The 20,818-nt window shown below is 39.1% G+C and overlaps 1 protein-coding gene across 1 annotated transcript; it reads left to right on the forward strand.

Moving 5' to 3' along the window:
* Positions 1–2,362: 2,362 nt before the first annotated feature.
* On the forward strand, positions 2,363–15,068 carry dhps (deoxyhypusine synthase). Its single transcript, XM_026916945.3, has 10 exons — positions 2,363–2,505; positions 4,723–4,922; positions 5,976–6,128; positions 6,249–6,370; positions 7,741–7,837; positions 8,816–8,902; positions 9,181–9,286; positions 11,757–11,860; positions 11,962–12,087; positions 13,188–15,068. The coding sequence occupies exons 2-10, from the start codon at positions 4,728–4,730 to the stop codon at positions 13,281–13,283; spliced, it is 1,086 nt and encodes a 361-aa protein (XP_026772746.1). The 5' UTR covers positions 2,363–2,505; positions 4,723–4,727; the 3' UTR covers positions 13,284–15,068.
* The last annotated feature ends 5,750 nt before the right edge of the window (positions 15,069–20,818 follow it).

Here is a 20,818-nt window from a genome sequence, read left to right on the forward strand (position 1 = left end):
GAAGAACATAGAAACGTTCAAATTAAAATTGCTCCTATAAAGGGAAGAATTTAGAACGCAGGAGAACAGTGAATGCAGAGAGTGTAAATTAGGGAACTCAGACTCGAGACATACGTTTGAATACTTTATTACAGAAAAATGAAATGTAGCATAGAAAGAGAGAGAGAATATTTTCCTTACCCGAAGAAGACATGGCTGTTGAATGGAAACAGTAAAAGACAGACCTTTGGAGACACTAGTTATATGATCATAACCAATGACATGACCCTTTCTGGAATTTCTAAGGAAGGAGGAGGGAGGTCTGCTCAGCATGAGCCTGTCATTTAATAATACTACGATTATCATTTAGTGATATTACATTATTATTCATTGTACATAAAATTTTTATTTTCCTCATGACTCAAATACAGAAGTAGGCTCTGAAATTATACAAAAAAAGAAACTTGTGTCTACTTGCTAATTAGACTTCTAGCTGCATTTGCCATAGATCTACAATACCATGCTAAAGCTAATGCCACTGTAACATAGCTAGGGTTGCTAGCTTAACTTCTCAGACTAGTTGCTGTAACTTGCTTTAGTGAACAATGACAGTCTATGTAGACGTGACTGAACCAAACCAGAGACGGAAAAAATGGCAAATTACTTTTTCTCATATGACAACAGCACAAGCTAGATAAATAATTGAAACTTTCCATAAGTAAGTCTTTCATAATTAATAAGAAATTGTAAGAAAGCAAACAAGCAAAGAAACACAAATAAATAAATAAATAAATAAATAAATAAACTTTATTAAACAATAAGCTTAGTATTTTAAATGAAGACAAAAAGTGCCACTCTGTGTAAGTAAGTAAGCAGATGCATACATATGAACATACATACAGTCCCCTCCTAAAGTATTGGAACGGCTAAGCCAATTCTTTGTTTTTGCTGTACGCTGAAGACATTTGGGTTTGAGATCAAAAGATGAATATGAGACGATATATTAGATTGCAGCTTTCATTTCCTGATAATTACATCTAGATGTGTTAAACAACTTAGAACAATGCGGCATACAAGTGTATTCATACTGAGATCATGTGACACTGGAATTGCAGATACACTATATGGCCAAAGGTATGTGAACACCTCACCATCACACACATGTGCTTTTTAAACTTCCCATCCCAGATTTAGTCCCCGTTTGCTGTTATAATAACCTCCACTCTTCTGGGAAGCTTTCCACTAGATTTTGGAGCATGGCTGTGGGGATTTGTGCTCATTCAACCACAAGAACATTAGTGAGGTCAGGCACTGATGTCAGGTGAGGAGGCCTGAGGTGCATTCGACGTTCAAGTTCATCCTAAAGGTGTTCAGTGGGGTTGAGGTCAGGGCTCTGTGCAGAACACTCGAGTTCTTCCACTCCAACTTTAGCAAACCATGTCTTAGGAGGCCAGTGCCTAATGGATAAGGCACTGGCCTCCTAAGCCAGGGATTGTGGGTTCAAGTCCCATCTGGGGTGAGCAATTAGCAGAGTGGCACAGTGGAAGTGTGCTGGGCCTGTAACCCAGAGGTCGATGGATCAAAACCATCATCTACTAGTTCTGGTTCACTTTTTGGGGGGCAGTCCATTAGTGGTCTAGAGTCTCAGACTTGTAACCCAAAGGTGAACCTGAAGGTCGTGGGTTCGAGTCTCAGGTCCAGCAGGGATTGTAGGTGGGGGGAGTGAATGACCAGTGCACTTGGATGGGTTAAATGCAGAGCACAACTTCAGAGTATGGGTCACCATACTTTGCTACACGTCACTTCACTTCATTTCATGAAGCTTGCTTTGTGCACAGAGGTATTGTCATTTGGGTCTCTTAGTTCCAGGGAAGGGAAACTGTAATGCTACAGCATACAAAGACATTCTACACAACTGTGTATTGAAAATTTCGGCAACAATTTGGGAAAGAACCACATATGGTGTGATGATCAGGTGTCCACATACTTTTGGCCATTAAACTATGGCCATGACTTCTGATGGGGGCTGTGTTTTTTTAAAAAAATTTTTTTTATGTTTTTCTTTTGTAAGCACACACACACACACACACACACACACACTTAAATATTATGGGTTATTTTGTTTCAATTTATGACATATAATCCCAGTTAAGTCCATTTTATTTCCATTTTGAAACACAACAAAATGTGAAAGAATTCAAAGACATACTAAACTCATCTTTTACTTGTTTATTTATTAGTTTGTTTGCTTACCACTTTATGCCTACTCACTATGCCACCTTTGAGCTTAGTTAAAAAACACTACGTGCTTACTTACTTACTTGCTTTCTTACTTGTTTATTTAAAAGCTATTTATTCTTTAACTAGCTCGCGCTCTTATCGTATGAGAAAATGCATTTCTCCATTTTGTCCCTCTCAGGTTGCCGTAGACAGCAGAAAAAAACGTGGAGGACCTGCTACAGCAAAACTAGAGTGATGTAGCTACTTCTGTCCCTGAAACTAATAATTCAGCTACAATAACAGAGGGTAAGTTCTTACAGAAATGATTAAAATATGTCATGTTTACGGAAACTGTCGTTGCTTACTAAAGTATTTTGAGAAGATTAGCTAGCAACCATTTGCAGTTTTTCAGGCATGCTACTCATTTGGATGTTTAAAGCTAGCTCGTTGTACTGAAATTATAACTAGCAGATCAATGTGAGTGAATGAAATGATGGCATAAATCAAGAAACCTAACACTAGCTAAATTTCATAATGATTTATTGACTGTATGACCTTAACGAGCACTAGAAATATGTTGGTAAAGTTAGCCAGTGACTCCTTTTTAAACTAACTGCACAAGTGGAGCATAAAAGAGCACTTAACTTACTGCAGATGGCAGAGCTAGATGGGGGGAAAAAAAAAAAAAAAAACCGGTTTGTGTTGAGTTTACACTGATCAGCCATAACATTAAAACCACTGATGACAGGTGAAGTGAATAACATTCTCTTCAGTAACAATAACAACTCATTACAATGGCACCTGTCAAGGGGTGGGATATTAGGTAGCAAGTGAACAGTCAGTTCTCAAAGTTGATGTGTTCGAAGCAGGAAGAATGGACAAGCCACATACTGGTCAGAGTGCCCATGCTGACCCCTGTCCACTGCTGAAAACACCCACCATGGGCATGTGAGCATCAGAACTGGACCATGGAGCAATGGGAGAAGGTGGCCTGGTCTGATGAATCACATTTTCTTTCAAAAACGTGCGAATGGCCGGGTGCGTGTGCATCACTTACCTGGGGAAGACGTCACACCAGGATGCATTAAGGGAAAAAGGCAAGCTAGCGGAGGCAGTGTGACGCTCTGGTCAATGTTCTGCTGGGAAACCTTGAGTCCTGGCATTTATGTGGATGTTACTTTGACTCATACCACCTACCTAAACATTGTTGCAGTCCTTGTACACACCTTCATGGCAACGATATTCCCTAATGGCAGTGGCCTCTAATGTTATGGCATTTTAATGTTATTGTGTGTGTGTGTGTGTGTGTGTGTGTGTGTGTGTATGTATGTCTGTATGGTACTCAGGACTCCCATCAGTGGACAGTGGATAGATTTTAACCAACCGGACTTCTTGCAAAAACTGTGATGAATTTACTGGTTGCACATTTGCAATATTTGTCCATATAGTGCACAATAATAGAAGGGATTTATTTATAATTGCACTGTCCGTTGCACCCAGATGAGGATGGGTTCCCTTTTGAGTCTGGTTCCTCTCAAGGTTTCTTCCTCATATCATCTTGGGGAGTTTTTCCTTGCCACCGTCGACACTGGCTTGCTCATTAGGGATAAATTCACATATTTACAATACATTTTTTGAATCCATTTATTTCTGTAAAGCTGCTTTGTGACAATGTCCATTGTTAAAAGCGCTATACAGATAAAATTGATTTGAATTGTGTGTGTGTGTGTGTGTGTCTATATATGAGAGAGAGAGAGAGAGAGAGAGAGAGAGAGAGAGAGATGAAGTGAATAGCATTCACAAGTCTAAAAAATATATAATTTGTGTGTGTATTTGAAAAAAATAAGTGATTTGAATTTGACAGCGTGAGCCGTTTATAAAAATGCAGATTATATGATTGAAAGCTGATCAGTCGAGGTTTACATTAGCTAGTCTTCTTCTGTGTGTAAATTTCCACACACTCAGGAGCAGGAGTAGATTACGAAAGTTTTTCTGAATTTACGGGATTATCATGAATACCAAAATGTTTGTGTAAACACTCAAACAAACGATTTACACATTAATTAGTTTGTGTCCAGCTGGATAAATGAGGCCCATTGTGTGTATTTTGACTAAGACCATTATATCGATATCAGTATCAATGCAACTATACATTTTTAGGTATTGCTATGACAGAGACATGCCCCTTAATGTGAGAAAAAGACTAAAGTCGCTCGTACACTCTTAATTTAAATGTGGGTGGCATGTTCGAATGTGCCTCCCAGTAACATTTCAAAATAGTAGCACACAAAATCTGGCTTCATAGTTATGTTAATATTATTACAATATTTGTAATAATATTAAAATAAATGAATAAATCTTTAGAGTAGATTTGTTGGTTTTTCTCACAATCCCATTTGTAAATCAAGTGACCCATGTGCAACCCCTTTTTGGAAGTTTTTGAAACCCCTGTGGTAAAGAGTTGCTCTTTGTTTAAACTGAGTGTTCCTTCACTACATGGTCAAGTTTCTTCTTTCCTCTCAGTAAATATGGCAGATCAGGTCCCCTCCGTGGCCCGAGACGCTGTTCTGAAAGAGAGTGGCGCTCTCCCAGAGGACATGCCACAGATCAGAGGTTATGATTTTAATCAGGGAGTAGACCACAGAGCTCTGCTGCACTCCTACCTCACCACGGGCTTCCAGGCTAGCAGTTTTGCCATGGCTGTACAGGAGATCAATAAGATGGTGAGATCAAACAGCTTCTTATTCTTCCATCTGCTTGTAACTGCTTCATTTATCTTCTCTTTTCAAAACCATCTTTGATACTCAAGTATCATATAACTATAAAATATGCATGTGCCTAGAGGTGGGTGAGCTTATCATGGTTATTTTTGATGTTAGTTTTTAAGACTGTTTTCCAAGTTACTGTACAGAACAACCAAACGAATTATCCTATTGATGAAACTATAGCTCTAAGGAAAGAAAACCTCAAAGAGGCTATTTCTAGACCTAATAATTACAAAGAACCCTCAGAAAAAAATGGATAGAATTAATGAATAGATAAAAATATATAAATGTTTCTTTGTTTCAGGCTTCTATTTACATTTCTTACACCCAAAAATGAGCTCTGCTCCCAGCTGGAACAGTTACTCAGCTTTGCCCCTTTTCTTTAAAAGCCAACTCACGAAGACTAGTTTTAACTAGGGCTGGGCAATATGGCCAAAATCTTATATCACAATATGAATAATTTCATATCTTGAAATGATGTATATCATGAATTTCTCTAAAAATTGCTGAAAAAAATTATCTATACAAAATAATTGCATGCATTCGTGACTGCTTTTTGATAATTCTGTGAACTAAACACCAGTGAAAGGCACTTTTTCTTTTCTCCTTTTATTTGGAAGTGACATTGAACCAGAACAATCACAAATGAGAACAAGAAAAATATAACACAGTCAAAATGGGAACAATATGAATACAAAATATAAAACGTAAATACCAAAACATTCTATGTGTTCTGTGTCGCAGGTGTGTGTTGCAGGGAGTTTCACTGTCACACTCCTCCATGCTTGTTTTTGTTGTAGCACACTGCTAGTAGCTCCTAGCGCTTACCTCCGACCCTAGTGATGTAAGCTGCTGAAAAGTTTGGCAATATAAAATGTCTATCATTAGATATTTTTCTATCCTCCTCCGATATGTATCGCCATATCACACAGCCTTAGTTTTAACAGAGGGTTGCTGTCGGCTGGGAAGGGCTGATCAATGTTTTCTTTCTCATACTTGTCTTATTTTTAGATTGACAGACGACTGGAGCCTGTAGAAGAGCAGGAAAACGCTTATGACTCTCAGCAGAGTCAGTCAGGATGTACCATCTTCTTAGGCTACACGTCCAACCTCATCAGCTCTGGCGTCCGTGAGACCATCCGCTACCTTGTCCAGCACAAAATGGTAGGAAACAGTTCTAAAAAGCCATGGCTCCTTTTGTAGCTGACTATCCCTTTTTTTTTTTTTTTTTTTTTTTTTTGTATGTTTGTGCTGATCACCTGGCTGTTCGCTGTGTTAATGCAGGTAGATGTGATAGTGACAACAGCAGGAGGTATAGAGGAAGATCTCATTAAATGTTTGGCTCCCACCTATCTGGGTGAGTTTAGCCTTCCAGGCAAAGAGCTACGACAGAGAGGCATCAACAGGTGAGCCACTAACTAAATACCAGATTTGTTTGCCAGTACCTACCTGGATACTCTTATCTACATAGATGTTCAGGATTTGCTCTGGTGGTGGTATACTCCTAAAATGTGGAACAGAGATTTATTAATATTCTCCAAGATGTATAGCAACGAAAACATGGTTTCTGCTTCATGAGAAATGCATCTGAGAAGAGTCCAGAACAAACTTCGGAAAGGTTAGAACGTTCATAGTCTTTCAGAACTGTTAGATCATCTTAGCTGTCCATCAAAGGAGGGAGCAAGCTGTAAACATCAATGCAAAATCTGTTTAAATAAAAACTGGGATGAGAATGTTGACAACTGTGCTGCGGCTTCGTCTAAGGATGATTGCACTGTCCACTGGAAAATGGACGGCTACATATGTAACTATGGTTCTATGCCTGATTGGAGGACCACCAGGTGATTTCCTTCATAACGAGTGGAGTTATTTGCTCATTTCCTTGCTGAGTGTGAATAGCAAAATCGTCACCCTCTTAACGTGACTGGATTTGTGCAGCCTATACAAACCCCCCCACCCCACTGGGCCTTCTCGTCAACCTGAGTGACCTAAGTGGCCCTGGCGTTTCTCCACTCAGTCGTAGAACCACTATCGCATATGCAAGGTTACATTCTACTTCCTTCTGAGTAAGACCACTTGCAAAGGGTTTGTAACATATCCTGATGTCATACCTTACCAGAGAGTAACACACAGCACTCAAATAGTGCCAGTCACTTAGTGTTGATACTGTACGTTAGGTAATTGAGGATGATCTTGATACTGTTCTTTATTGATGAGAAAAATCACTCAGCTTTCAGATGCTGCTCTTATAGTGCTGGTATTGTACTCTTTTGAGGATAAGAATTACTCAGATTGTTAATACTGTATTCTGTATGAGGGTGAGAATCACTTAAACACACCACTAAGCACATGGGTTGTGACAAAGGAAAGAATCAGTCTATAAAATCTGGTGAAGATGGACAGTGGATTCCGTAATCGCTGCTTCACATGTGTCTGCAAGTGATACTCCTTTACCCAGGAGGTAGTCAATGCCATAGTCTAATGTCATTTAAGGGAAGATGGCGTGTATCGACATGTATTCAAGTATGCTTGCGTCGTCACTTCTTTTTCCAAAAAAGTTAAGCTGACTTTAGACAGCAAAGCCTGTTTATGGTGCTCCCCAAAGCACAAACAGTTGATCCGTGACCTGCCAGCTGTCTATCTCTTCCACATAGTGCACATAGTAATTACAGTAGTTACAAACAGCTTGATTTTCCAATGTTTCCACCTTGCAACTGGAAGCTTTCCACTTCGTTAGTGACAGTAGCTTTGTTTTAGTAGGAATTTCTCGTTTTAGAATTGGCAACCTGCTGGTTCCTAATGACAACTACTGCAAGTTTGAGGACTGGGTAATGCCCATCCTGGACCAGATGGTGTTGGAGCAGAAAACAGAGGTTAGAAAAGTCTTGTTTATGATTTGATCATTTTCGCATCACGACTTGCAATTGTTTTTGGACTTTTTATCAATTATATTTTATCAATTTGCTTTTTGGTTGTCACGACATGCATACCACTGATATAAAACACTGGGCACAGTTCTATTATCACATGACACAAGAGTTGGACACATTGCATCTATGTATAGGCCAGAAAACTAAGTGTCAGAAGTAGAAACATTGGACATTTAGTGGATATCAAAGCAGATTTCATTCTCTGAAATCCACAGGCTCATTCTCCATTGCTGCGCTCCACTGCACATGCAGACATATCATTGGCTTTTACATGCATCAGTAGTCCAATTACATCACTGTCCATTGCATATGTTTGAAAATATTAGAAGGCCTTAGATCATTCTGGAGGCAGATCACAAGATTTAAGCCTGGCCCAATCAAGCTCCCAACCTGGAAACTCTGGAAAAGTTTTGAAAATTTTTTCTGTTTAATCAGGGATAAAACTGGTCTAAAATCCTGTAGCTCATTCATTTATCATTAATAACTGATTTATGCTGGTTATAGTGGGTTCAAAGTCTATCATGGGAATACTGGCCATGAGGCAGGTACATACCCTGGATTGGATGCCAATCATTCACACACATTTACACATTTACTCGTTTACACTTGGGGCAATTTAGTGTAGCCAGTCCACAAATGGCCATGATTTTTAGGTGAGAGGAAACTCACCCACCCATACACAGGGAGAACATGTGAAACTCCACAAAGGCAGTAACCTGAGCACAAAATTAAACCAGGCACCCTGGAACTGTGGGGCTACAGTGCTACTCAATGCATCACTGTGGCACCCAAATACTGTAGCGTATGCCAGTGAACCATGAACCATGTCAGTATTGGCTTGGTTTTTTTTTTTTTATTATTATTATAAGCTTGTAGTCTATGTTGTACTCTAATCTGTGTTGGATGCTGTTTCATACTTAGGGCATGTGTTGGACTCCCTCAAAAATGATCCACAGACTTGGCAAAGAAATCAACAACCCTGACTCTGTTTACTATTGGGCTTACAAGGTAGAATGTTGATTAAAACACACTTTCACTTACTTTGATTCATGTGCCTTGTTTGTAATTCTTTACTGTTCTATTGGAACACTTATAGACAATCAGTTACATCACAGGATACAATTTAGTACAATGGTACTGAATACAGTGAGCTTCATTGTAAGCTCACTGACTGACTTCAGTCAGTGAGCTCCAGTGAGCAGCTTTATTTAAAATATTTTGTTGCTTTTACGGACAGATGTGTCTTGAATGTCAGAGGTACTGACTTTCCTACCTTGTTTTTTCAGAATGACATCCCAGTGTTTAGTCCTGCACTCACTGATGGTTCATTGGGTGATATGATCTACTTCCATTCCTATAAGAACCCGGGACTGGTCTTGGACATTGTAGAGGGTGCGCCGTTCATAGATCATATGTTTATTTCTTAAAGCTTTGCAAAGTGACCAGATCTTTGCAAAGTGGGCAGGTCACTTTGCAAAGATCTGGTCACTTTGCAAACCTTTACTCATTTTGCCTTTGAGCTCTGCATTTGGAGTAAGCTGTTAGATGTGATCACTCAAAAATATGTTGACATACAAATCTGAAATCACTGAGGGTTCTGAACTGTCCAATATTAACTGTCCCTTGGAAGTCCCACCCCCTTCCGCCATCTCACTGGCCGGTGCTCTCGCTTTGTCAACATAAATGTAGAATGTTTTATATGTCTATCAGTGTATGTTTGACTTGGCTAACATTAGACAAGCATATAGTTAACAAGAGTTAGCTACATTTATTATGGAAACCACCAGAAATATTTGGCCAAAAGTAATCAAAAACAGCACTTTTTTCCCCTTAAGAGTCAATTTTGACCAAATATAAAGATTAAATAGGCCTACGATGAAGTGTCACTTCTAAGACTTTACATATATTTTTAATGGTAATGATAATTGATTAAAGGTAATGATAAGTGATTAAAAAGGCTGTTTGCTGTATGGTCAGTGCAGATGCATTCAAACAGTGTGGTCAAGCTCATCAAAGTAGAAACTAGAGTGTGTGTATATACTGGGTTTTATGGTAACCACCATGTGCTTGCAGAAAAAGTTTGCCACTCATCTGTGTTAGTTAAGATTTACACACATAGTGTAAATTAAACCTTTCTAGGCTTCTCAGAGAGTTAAGAGTACAAGACCAGGCTCATCGGCAAGCCATCAAAGCCCCCTTGGAAGCTCCTGAGAAGAGCAGCCAGTGGCTCTGGACAAAGAGGAAGGACCCCTCTTGGGCCCCATCAGAAGAAGTGAACCTGGCATACCGGGTCTCACAGCTGATTCCTCTGGAGATGTAGTGGGGTCCTCAGCAGAATGTTGAGGAAGGAAGGTGGCTACAACCATTAAGCTAATCATCTGGATTATCCCTGTAACTGTAAAAGACCTTGTAACAGCTTGGAAAAACAGCTGAAAAGAACAGGCCACAAGGTGCTAAAAGCTGTTGCCTAGGCAAGCTAGGGGCAATGGATGAGATCAGAGGGAGTATAGAGAAGAAAGATCTCATGGAAAGACCTTTGGGCCATGGAAGCATTCAGATCAAGCTTCTTCATTAGAGCTCAATATGATGTCCTGCCATCTCCAAAAAAACCTCAGCCAGTGGTATTGCAAAGATCAGTCATGCTCCCTATGCCCATCCCCAGCAACACTGAAATGCATTCTAGTCTGCTGCAAGACAAGCCTGACACCTGGTGGCACAACAAGATGCTCACATGCCTAGCAGCAGTGTACTCTCAAGCCTTGTAGCATGCCTAGAGGGCACCTCATTAAACATTTGCCAGGCAAGGCCAGAATCATCCGAGCTCCTCACACCTTCACCAGAGACTGGGCAGCTGGGTGCAACAAAGGGATAGAAGATGCCGGCTGGTCTGGGTTAGAAGTTCTGTTTCCCAGCTGCAATCGCCTCAACAAACCTCGGGCCAGATCTTGTACTGTGGTCCTCCTCTCTTTTTCATGTACATTTTGGCACTTACAGTGCTCTATGGCCTATGAGCACAGGGCGTGGCTGGATCCTAATGGATCTGTCCAGTAGAGGTATGCTGTAGAGTATTTGTAGCCACATCAACAACTAGGCTTCTAAAAGACTTGGGAGTATGAGAATGGACTCATCAACAAGCCATCAAAGCCTTCTCAGAAGCTGCTGAAAAGAGCAGGTCGATGGCTCTGGACGAAAAAGGAAGGACCCCAGGCATCAAAGGGTGTGAACCTGGAATGCCTGGTGTCACTGTTGAGCCATTTGGAGGTGTAGTGGGTTCATCATTGATACATTGAGGATAACTATGAAGATGCTACCACCATTCCATCAGAAGCTGTGAGGCAGCAATTCTGAGTTCCAGTTAACCTAATTGCTTTATGTGACATTTTTTCATAGAATAGAAAGTATGTAACAGACAAGCTCCTGATGGTTAGTGTAAAGCCCTGTACATCTGCACACTCCAGTTTCTTCATTAGACAAGTGATTTGTGGATTGACTATTTAGAAATTGTACTACGACAGTTTTTCTCCTGTCAATCACAGGGATGGATGGGGAAGAGAGTATATAGCACTTTCTGAATGTGTTACGCTGCCATGTGCTGAATAATGTAAAAAGGACCACATTTTATCAAATTTTATTTGACTGATTCACAGAAGTCCCTCCAGAAATCTGTTATTAATTGAGCTTGAAAACCCATACCAAAAAGTCGGGTTTCATATGTTTTTGCCATTCAGACTGCAGAAACTGTTTTCTGTTCAGATATAAAATGCCAGGTGTGCCAAAGATATTGCCTGTCTGAACATATTGCCCAATTTTCAAACTTTGAACCTATTCAGACTATTTGTTTCTTGCTGATTTTGTAATGTAGATATCCGGAGGTTGAACTGTAAAGCTGTGTTTGCCAAAAGCACAGGCATGATCATCCTGGGAGGAGGTCTTGTGAAGCACCACATTGCTAATGCCAATCTTATGGTGCGTAATGAACGACTAGCACATGCCATGCTTTAGCTCTAAGACAAACTAGAACTGAAAGTACTATTATAGTCTAAAATCTCTTTCAATCTTGCTCTTAGAGAAATGGTGCAGACTTTGCTGTGTACGTGAACACTGGGCAGGAGTTTGATGGCTCAGACTCAGGGGCCAGACCAGATGAGGCTGTGTCTTGGGGAAAAATCCGCATGGATGCCAAACCTGTCAAAGTAACGTTTGACTTTACCTCTAACTAGGAGTGGAATGATACACAATATGGCCAAAAGTATGTGAAAACCTGACCATCACACCCATATGCGGGCCTTTCCTGTTGACACAATGTGTCTAGGATGTCTGCTTTAGAATTAAGATTTTCCTTCAGTGGAACTAAAGGGCTCAAACCTGCTCCAGCATGACAATGCCCCTGAGCATCAAGAGACGTCCATGAAGACATGGTTTGTGATGGTTGGTGTAGAACAATCCGAGTGGCCTGCAAAGAGCCTTGACCTCAACCCCACTGAGCACCTTTGTGTTGGATAAATTGGAATGCAGGCTGTGCCCCAGGCCTTCTTGTCCAACATCAGTGTCCAACCTCACTTATGCTCTTGTGTCTGACTGGGCAGAAATCCCCACAGCCACATTCCAAAATCTGGTGGGAAGGCTGTTATAGCAGCAAAGAGGGAACTGACTCACTTTAATGCTTATTGTTTTGAAATGGGAAGTTCAACAAGCAAATGTGGGTGTGACGATCAGGTGTCCAAAAATCTTTGCCCATATAGTGTATGCAGAATTTACTCTGCGTTAATGATGCAAGCCAATATTTTACCCTAATAAAGTTTTGCCCAATATAATTTATAAACATGTGCAGAATTATTTACATTTCTAATGTATAAAATAAAAAAAATTGTCTTTATTGTTAGTAATCTATAAACTATATAAATACATATTTATATATAAATAATAGAATATCCTTGTTATCTTACCTTGTGGTGACAAGCAAAGTTGAAATATTACTTATTGCATAAATTATTTATATATCCATTTTTCCTCACTAAGGGTGCCAATAATTCTGGAGTTGACTGTATTATACAGTGATACAATTGTTTCAGATTTCATTATTATGCTATTCAGTCATGATTGCGTATCACACACAAGCATTTGAGTTCCTGGGGTATAGCTACATTGGCTGTTAACAAGTTTACTCTATGATACCTGGTTCTGTTTGTGTGCTCCTTAAGTGCAGTAATAAGAGTATGTGATAAATAATGGTGCAATATAAATGATAACTATTGGTTATGATTGTGTAGTAACTGTGTGTTTGTTGTCTCAGGTCTATGCAGATGCCTCTATAGTCTTCCCCCTGCTGGTGGCTGAGACATTTGCACATCAAGCCAGCAAACTGACAGCAGATAGAAAGAGTGATTAACACTGCCTGCTCATTTCTCCTGTGGTTTCTCTTTCTTTTTCACGTCTTTCCTTCACCTCCTATTTTGTATTTACTTTTTTTGTTTGTTATGTCTGTGTCTGTTTGTCCTGATTCCACCTACTTGTTCACAGCTGCCCAATTATTTTATGCCTATTTAATTTGCCTTCTTATTGAGGTTTTATTTATACTTTTGGGTAACTATCGTTTGTTCCCCTTTTTACTTGTTACTTCATGTTTTCTTCTTTGTTTAGGCTAAGAGAAATTTAGTTTGTACACCGAAAGACACGTTATATATAAAATAAATGCTTTTATTAAAGACTTTGAAAGAAGCTGTAAAAAGATAAAAAGTTATGGATTTTTTTTTTTTTTTGCTGCAACAGCATGCAAGTGTTTATTAGTCTGGCTTATGATAGACTGTCGCACTATAATAATAGAAAAAATGATCAAAGAAAACTAAAGACATTTTGAATGGGTCAGACTGATGCTATATTGTTTCAGCTATTGACCTGTTTTATGTGAATTTTAAATTTTTGTTGAAGATTGTGAATATGAAGTATTGTTTTACATTTGCATGACATCATATATCATCATGTGATTATGGCCTCATTTATGATATAATCATCTGGGTTCATAGAAAGAAAAAAAAACCAGCTGAAATCTTTCAAGCCCCTGGAATGCGAGAGCTTTATCATGGAGGAGACATTACAGATTTCATTTTATTACAAACATTGGAGTGAGAAATGAATATATCCAAATAGGGATTAAGATTTGCATTTTCCTTTAAACATGTGTGAAACATCTGCCGTCAGGTGTGTGGTTCCAACCAAGTTGTGCTGTCATGCTAATTATGGTATTATTTAGTGATATTACATGGAAGGGCTAAAATCTGTCAGTAGCTCAACAATTAAACTGTTAGGAATGCGCAGTTCATTTTATTACCAGGTCTCATCAGTGGTGTAATAAGAAGGATGTGGGGCAAACTATTACACACACACACACAAGGTTAAGTGTTTCAAGACCATAATGCTCTACTAGGTTCATGTGATGTTTCCTCTGAATACCAAAAGTTGTGTACTATGAGTGGACAAATCAAAACCAGGATGCCCGGGAAGAGGCTACGTGTCTGGGCTGTTGGTTTTATTATTTGTAGTTGCCTGATGGAGAAATAGTTTCTGATGGAGAAATAGTTTCAGAATAGTTTAGAATGCTGATATAGCAGTCACCATTGTTCTTTTTTCCTCACCAACAACCAAAGAGAGGTTCATTTGTTGGTGGCTTGTCATACCTAGATATCTCATTTCCAAATCCTGCAAACTGCTGCACTACACACATTAACTAACATAAAATCCTGCCTTCAGTAGGTGCTTTTTTACTTTTCAGTTTAAATAACTTGCACATACAACAATGTTTTCAAAATCAGGAAAGCAGGGGCAAAACTGTCATTTATCTTTAATGTCAGCACATACTATATGCTCGCATCACTGATTTCTGGGCGAAAAAAATATGGGACTGAGCTCAGTTTGGAGTGCCTTAGCCAAGGGTATGAGTACTTGGCTAAATGAAAGATTTCAAGATGTCTTTGATTTTTAATAAGTTTAAAAAATGTCTAAAAATATGTTCTTGCTTTGTCATTATGGGTATTGAAAAGTAAATGTAATCCTTTTTAAATTAAATCTAGTACACAATTAAATGTGTAAAAACTGAATACCTTCCAAACCCACTGTATGTATATCATCTGTATTTCATGTAAATGATTTAAAACATGAATAAAATCTATCTACAGCATTTTTGTCTGTCCCAGCCCTATAATTACACTTTACTTTCAAATAAAATCAATACTATTTCAAATCAAATTAACTTATGCTTGAATCATCCTTTTTCATGATGAAAATGTACTGTGTGTGTGTGTGTGTGTGTGTGTGTGTGTGTGTGTGATGTGCTTGCCATGTTTCCTGTTAAAATCCATTGCAACCTTGCCACAGCTTCCTGATCCAGCCATGAGAATGACTTCAATACGTTCTTTTGACAAAGGCATTCTTAAAGGCTATCTGAAAAAAAAATATAATATAAACCAGGTATGAAATTTTTTGGAAGACATTTTGCTAAAGTGTTCATTTTCCCTATGTATGGAGCCTTTTGGGACAGCCTGTATTTGACAGGTATAAGCCCATGTTCCATTAATTTGCTTGCCTTTCTAGATGTTGTGCAATCGTTGGGCAGCATGCTCTTTCCCCACGTAGCTCCACAGAGTTATTATGGTACCTAATGGTCAAAAAGGAACCCCAACAAGTGCTAATAGATGCCCATTGGGGGAGGAGCAGCAGACAGGACAGTTAATGAGAGTAGCCAGGGTCATGGTTTTATGCTAAGATCTTGTTTAATACCAAATAAACTGAATGCGATCTAATAAATGTCAGCAATCAAAAGCTAATCTATGATGTACAGAACCACTTCTACTGTAAGATATATTGAAAGACTGGAAGAAGGAAAGAGGGATTATGCAGTGTGTAGCGTCCGTACATTATAAATGTGTGTGCAAATGTGTCTCCCTTGTCGCTGGAAATTTTACTAAACTTGACAATTAATTACATTAGCACTTTAATGTGCAGCTCACACACTGTGACAATGACAGATGGAACACAGTTAAGGAATGGTTTGTCTAAAACCACTCAAAACCAGCTGCTAAAAATTCATTGTATAGTAGCCTATAGAAGAAGTCAAGTATAATACCCTCTCAGCTTAATTTTGTTTGAGGCTATGTCATTATTAATGTCATCCTACCCCACCAAAATCCATGCTCATGTGCCGCTGCTGGTGTATATGTAATGGTTTGCCCAACATAATCTTATTATACCATCAATGAGACCTCGTGTTATAATGCATTGCTCAGCTGTAATAGTTTCATTGCTGAGCTATTGATAGATATTATATTTATACAGTATATATTATATATTTATATATTATATTTTAAGCCATCTTAGAATCTCATCTAATATCATGACCAGCTGTCACTGCCTACAGACACATGTAAACATGTTGGTCAGTGTGACATGACATGACCAGGCTGGCTCCGTCATGTTCATAGTTAGCCTGGTTTAACTTTGGTTTGTTTGTTTGTTGAGTATCGTCTTAGTTTAGCTCCTTTGCTGACTACCTGGCTTTCCGCCTGAGACTCGTTAATGATTATGGCCCTGGCATGTTGATTTGCCTGTTTCTGGTTCTGTCAGTAAAACCCTATTTGCATAATCAGAGTACAGTAACAGTAATAAAGAATAAAAGAATGAATAACAATAAATAATCTTTGTGAATAGTTCTTTAAACTAATTCATGGAGTTTGCTCTCTGACATTTTTATATGCATTTTCAACTTTGATCACTGTGTTGTTGCAGTTGTACTCTACTTATCCACCCTCTCCTGCCTGCTGTGTCGGTGTTTTGCCACCAGATGACTGTCTTGCACCACAGACGCTCCTTACTCTGCACGATCAGCCCCTAAAGCTCAAGCACTTCTGCTGAAGTGCTCCCCTAGTGCGACTGACTTGGCTTTAAAGGCATACCCTGTGCATTTCTGAGCAGGCATGTGGCCTCCACGTTACTACCTGTCTCTAATATTTGACATACAGATGTCAAACATAGAACATAGACGTCAGCAGGTTCTTAAGACAACCTGTTTGGCCTGAGCAGTGTCCAAAGTTTGTGCTGTCTCAAATGTCAGCATTCATCATCCCTTTGTGTTCTGAGCCATGGGAAGCCCTCGAGGGCACAGACTCCAGTGGCATCAGGTGTTATTCTAGAGCACAACACACGACACACCTCTCCTGAAGAGGCACTTCAGTGGTTTCCTGAAGTATGAAACATCATGATGGAAATGATTTATTGTTCATAGTTTTGTGAGTTTCGGTATAACAAATGATTATACAGTATGAGCACATGAGCAGCCACTAGTAGCTATACTGATATTATCAGGTAAGCCTACCATATACAGTAGATGCAGGTTGTAGATAAGTAAAACTGACTGCGCAATGTCATCCTCCCTTTTCCCCATTTTATCCCTTCAACTCAGCAGTGAGGCTGACCAGAGTTTATATATGTACATTATATATGTGTGATGGTCTGGGAAAACCGTCAGATGTTGCTGCGGCTAAATTTTTGAAAACAGCCAAAAATTACAACAAAAAAAAAGACCAAATGCCAATAATAGACTTTGACATTTCTACTGTAAGACAATTATATTTTACCAAATGATATAGAAATGTTTTTAATTTTTGATAATTACATTGCATAGCAAAATGAATAGAAGGATGATAAATTCAGTTTGTAATCAGATAGCAGTTGTCAAATACTGTTTTTCCATAAGTAAATTAGGTTGTTATTGTAGAAGCAGGCGGGCGTCTTTCAGCGGAATTCGAATGGAATCTTTAAATGCCATTTTCCCCCTTCAGTGAGGATTGAGATACATCGAAAAGGGAAACATATTTCAGTGACACACATACATTTATACAGTATATACATATACTTTGTGTGTGTGTGTGTGTGTGTGTGTGTGTGTATATATATGTTAGAGATAGGTAGTTATGATACTGCAATTAAAGAGTCTTATACTCTTCTGGCTTATCAGTATGTGATCCTGTGTGCATTTTTGTCTAGTGATGCATAGAAAATAGAAAGCCAGTGTTTGTGTGCCAGTCTTGGTAGATAGGTAGATAAGATGACAAAGACGGTGTTGACAGGAGAAAGTGTGTGTGTGTGTGTGTGTTCTGTCTGGAATGTGTGGAGTGTGGAGTTCTTCCAATCTTCCTGGAGACCGGATCAAGTGGCTGTTGTGTGAGTCTCAGCTTTGGATCTTCTTACTTACCTGAGTTAACCGTGGTTTAACCTGCTTCAGATGTAGACACACTTTTTCCTGATCGAGTACGGTAGTTGTACATTCAAAGTGTACCTTTTAAGAGCACACAATTGCTAATATGTCCCATGCTAGCTTTATGTAACTTGTACTTCTCATTTACAAGTAATGTATAATTATAAGACAATTTGTAATAGTGGGTTCATTGTCCATTATTGACAGTGGCATGAAAATGGCATGCCCCTTAAAACCAAACATCTCAGGAGAAAATTCTGATAATATATCTTTAAAAAAAATTCTAGAATATTCTAGAAAAAGATTTCTAACCAAATAATTTAAGGCTTACGATGATGCTTTTTATTTAATACATGCTTCCAGTGCTGCTGGATTCATACCTTTGTCATCTCTTTCCATTTTACAGGATGTGTCACTGACTAGCAGCCTTTTCCCTTGAAACCAAGTTCTTTCTGCATATGGAGGACTCGGCTCATTTTTTCCCAGCTCTCCTGTTTCCAGTAAGCCGCCGCCCTCCTCCCCCTCTCTGTGGCTTTGCATCGAGTTTACCACTAATGGGCCGCTTCTCCTAGTGCCACTGTTTGCATTACAGTAACGTGTGTTTGCTCAGGGCCTGGCCTTAGCTTGCCGACCCGGGCTGATGGCTCTATGGATTTTTCCTAACCTTCATATGATAGAGCCAGTGTTTGTGGAAAACTTTATTAGAAGTAGTGGAGGAGACTGTGTCTTAGTACAGTGTGAAGGGGAACTACAATCACTTTCGACTTGCTTAGAAGAGAGTCAAAGAACTGAGGTTATACACAGTGTGTGTGTGTGTTTAACTGTAAGAGATATGTGTACTTGTTGTGTTTGGAGGCTGAATGCCGGAGGCAATGAGTTGCTGTCACGCTATCATAATGTCGTGCAGTACAACGTCTGCCACTGCATCAGTAATGGCAATTATATCTCATAATGGCGGAAAGAGAGAGCCAAAGGTGGAAAGTAGAGTATTATCCAGCTGTGGGGTGTGGTGCGTCTGTTGGTGTGTGTGTGTGTGTGTGCATGTGTGTGTGTGTTGCTCAGAGAACAACGTCCTCACACCCTTATCGCAGCTTGTATTTACCTGTTGTGTTCCTATGGTGATTCCCGCCTTTTCTGCAGACCTGAAAAGGTGTCAGCATGTGTGTAGGAGCAAGAAAGATTAGGTTAGAAGTCCACTGGTGTTTGTGCCAAGGTTTAAACCTGTTTATACGCAGATTCGTCAAATATGATACTTCATTCACCGATTTGACAATTCTGTGTTTTATTTGTTCCTTACTGGAACAAATTCGTGCAAGATTTAAAATGGAAAAGTGTTTGGTATTTACCTAATACTATTACAGTATCTAGTAAGATGAAAGAGGTAGCATTTAAAATATTATACTACCCAATAAACCATTATTTAATGAAATGATGTAAACTCCAAATCTTTACCTCATCTATTTTGGTCTTTAGACCTAATAATTTATCATATTGATTTAATTGAGTTAATAAAGTCTGTAATGATAAAGCAGAGCAGTATTGTGTTATTTATCCTATTGTATTATTTATACGATTTAATCTTAGTCATATTTTCATATTTAGAAATGTAGCAGGAAATTTGTAATGTATGCTAAATCTATTTATCATGTTGTGAATAGCAAACCTGCAAAAACTATGGACATTTTTACATTGTACCTCTCAGTTATCTTGGTTGCTTTTGTGGAGTTAAAAGTGATAATAAAGCAGTAAAAAGAGAAGGCAGATAGTAAGTGTGTGCCTATGATTGAAAATGAAAGAAAGAGGGTGAACGTTTGTGAATGACAGTGAGCAAGCGCCTGATGACTTTCTTCGAAACAGGAAGTGCGGTGATGTCACTCTCCACATTGACGCAGCCATCTGCTCCTGCTGACGGCCAGTTTTTTTCTCTGTCACTATGGCGACGGCTGCGGTGCAAGCAAACATCCGGACCTGAAGCCCCCCCTCCACATACACACACAGTTTACCGTTTATATTATCACAGCACCACACCTGCACGTTAATGGCTTTCCTCTGAACGTTTCCCTGTCCCGACTAAAAACAGACTCCTTCATACAAAAAATGCTGACTAAATGAAATCCTGCCAACCGATCATGTTATTTACTGAGCAGGGTGTGTAGTCTGGTGTGTTTTATTAGAAACTGCAATAATGCGTCTGATCATTGTAAGATCATGGGTGTCCCTTTTCAACATTGATATGAAAGCAGAATCTAAACTTAACATTTAGTTTTTATTTCAAATGGCCCTTCTACTGTGCATCGTTTATTTATGGAGTTCAAGGTGCCAGTGTGCTTTTGTTCAACTGTGTGTTGCATAACCTCATGTAATCCCTTCTGAATTATTTTATTCTGTATGAATGGCTATGTAGGACCATGAATAGCCTACGTTACTACTCTACATGAATACATGGCCATTTTTTGATCTTTGAATAACCAGGCCAAGGCATTATTGAATGTGGATTGATTTTCAAACACAGCCGTCACTTCCTCTTTGTTTGGCAAGCCGGCACAAATGAGTGTATATGTATTTCAGTTTCCATGGTCACACAAGGGGACCGGTGTTTCTTGATGTTTTTTTTTTTTTTCAACCTTCAGTTTTCAACTGCTTTCATGGTGGAAACTGAGCTCTACAAACGACAAGAG

Source organism: Pangasianodon hypophthalmus, chromosome 13, assembly GCF_027358585.1.
Source record: "Pangasianodon hypophthalmus isolate fPanHyp1 chromosome 13, fPanHyp1.pri, whole genome shotgun sequence".
NCBI lineage: Eukaryota > Metazoa > Chordata > Actinopteri > Siluriformes > Pangasiidae > Pangasianodon > Pangasianodon hypophthalmus.